The sequence below is a fragment of the Cyprinodon variegatus genome, unplaced genomic scaffold, assembly GCF_000732505.1.
Source record: "Cyprinodon variegatus isolate N-32 unplaced genomic scaffold, C_variegatus-1.0 Scaffold312, whole genome shotgun sequence".
NCBI lineage: Eukaryota > Metazoa > Chordata > Actinopteri > Cyprinodontiformes > Cyprinodontidae > Cyprinodon > Cyprinodon variegatus.
The window spans coordinates 349,870-351,792 of record NW_015150765.1 but is presented as its reverse complement, the minus strand read 5'-3'; the positions used below and the strand labels follow the sequence as shown (position 1 = coordinate 351,792).

General features: G+C 47.1%; 1 protein-coding gene across 1 annotated transcript in view; it reads right to left on the bottom strand.

Annotated features, from left to right (window-relative positions):
• The window catches only part of atp9b (ATPase, class II, type 9B), a 57,638-nt gene that overhangs the window by 37,307 nt on the left and 18,408 nt on the right, over positions 1 to 1,923 (bottom strand). The window contains exons 7-8 of the mRNA XM_015384421.1: positions 1,719 to 1,770; positions 668 to 762 (exon numbers count right to left, since the gene is read on the bottom strand). Of these exons, the coding sequence (XP_015239907.1) occupies positions 668 to 762; positions 1,719 to 1,770 (147 nt within the window). The remainder of the gene's footprint in view (positions 1 to 667; positions 763 to 1,718; positions 1,771 to 1,923) is intronic.

Below are 1,923 nucleotides of genomic sequence, written 5' to 3'. Positions count from 1 at the left end.
ATTTTGTGCTGAAAGCCCTAAAAAGAATCCTTATGACGGCCGACCAAATTTCAAACATGTTTGATTTCCTCCTGACGTTACGATTCCTGATGGGGGGGTGGTCGTTAGAGGCTGGTCGCCCCTCGTTACCCCCTGTTCACGACACCACGCACCATCAGGCTGAAAGAAGTCGGCCCGAAAATTCTCGCACGACTGTAAAATTGGCTTACGTTACAGGTCTAGCGCCCCGTAGTGGCCAAAAGTTACACAGATCGATTAATACATTAGTTGACGATTATTTCAATAAGAGACTAATCCGATTAATTGTTTCAGCCCATCTTCAGCTTCATTGTCATCATCAAATCCCAACCTTCAGTCCTCCTTCCATCTCTACTGGCGGCACAGGGACACCTCCATGTTCTAGAGTCTTCGTCGTTCACTGCTGGAAACAGGTAAGGATGCAGCTGCACCCTCCTCTTCCTCAGCAGACGTTGCTGATTGGACTTTAAGGGCAGGATGGGTCAGAAGCTTTCTCTCAGGAATATCTCATTTCTGTCTGGGGTTTTTTTTTTTTCCTATGTGCTACATCTTGAAAAACTCAATGATGTCTCCAGCTTAAAACAAATTCCACTAAGCCTTCATCTACATGCAGCAGCTGTCAGGTTAACGTTGACCCCGCCCTCCGTACCCCAACAGCTGGGAGGCGCTGAGTGCAGCAAACCGCCACTTTCAGCTTCCAGTCCGTCTCTCCGTCCAGCTGATCCGTCCTGATGAAGCACGACCCTGGAAGAAACAAAAAACAACCATGAACACTCCCATGTCAGAGGATGAAGAGAGCACACCCAGTTAGTCACAGTCAGAGAAACAGGACTACACTGGAAAACAGGCCAAGCTCCAACATCTAGAAACAAAGGTGTTGATGGCAGCAGCACAGNAGTCAGAGAAACAGGACTACACTGGAAAACAGGCCAAGCTCCAACATCTAGAAACAAAGGTGTTGATGGCAGCAGCACAGCTGATATATGAGGCTTATAGAAGACTTTTACATTCATGCGGCTCCAGAAAGATTAGTTTTTTGTTTTTTTGACCCGTTTGGGTTTCCAACCGCTAATATAGATAAATCAATTAAACTTCCTCCCTCATCTATTCAATTGGTAGTTCCCTAATTGTTATAATGTTGTGCTTGGTTCGTGCTGATTGTATTTTCCATCCATGTTTCTATTAATAAACCCTAAAGCAGATAAACAGATAAATGAGGGCATGACATAAAATCGTCTTCAATCTGGACGCCTGGTCAGAAAGCTTCAGCGGCAGCGGCGTGGACGAGGCGTGTGGCCGCATCGATCCGAGGTAATATTACAGATGAAACAGCTGATGGATGTTAGCCTCTATGGGACAAGAAGGGCAGCTGTAAACGCTCCCTGGGGCGCCCAGAGTGATGGAGGACATTAACACCACGCCATCCAAACAAGAGGGCAGTTTGAGAGATGCTGAAGGGGACGGAGACGTCCACTCCTCACTATGGGGAATATTGACAAGGTTTGGATTGATGGACGTGATGTCCTTCCAACATCTCCTCCGGAAAAAAGGCAGAACTCATCGATTGATTGGAATCCGGATCATCAGTCAGTGGAACAATGTGAGAGGAACGCTTTGGGTTCAGAGGGGACCCGGCTACATCCTGCACAGACGTTTCTTTCACCGGTCGTTGCATCAGAAAACATAGTTTGGATACTGACCCGTTTTCTCAGACGTCCTCAGGAAAATCATGTCTGCTGGAATCCTCTGGTTCTACAGAGAGAGATAGAAAACATCCCATCAGGTGAAAGTGGAGAGCAGTTTTTCTCTGCTAAGCTGGTAACGATGGTGGGGTCTCAGCGGTGTGGGGGTCTTCAACGTCTTCAACTGATTGCGAGATGGAGCGGGGACCCCTTAATTATATGT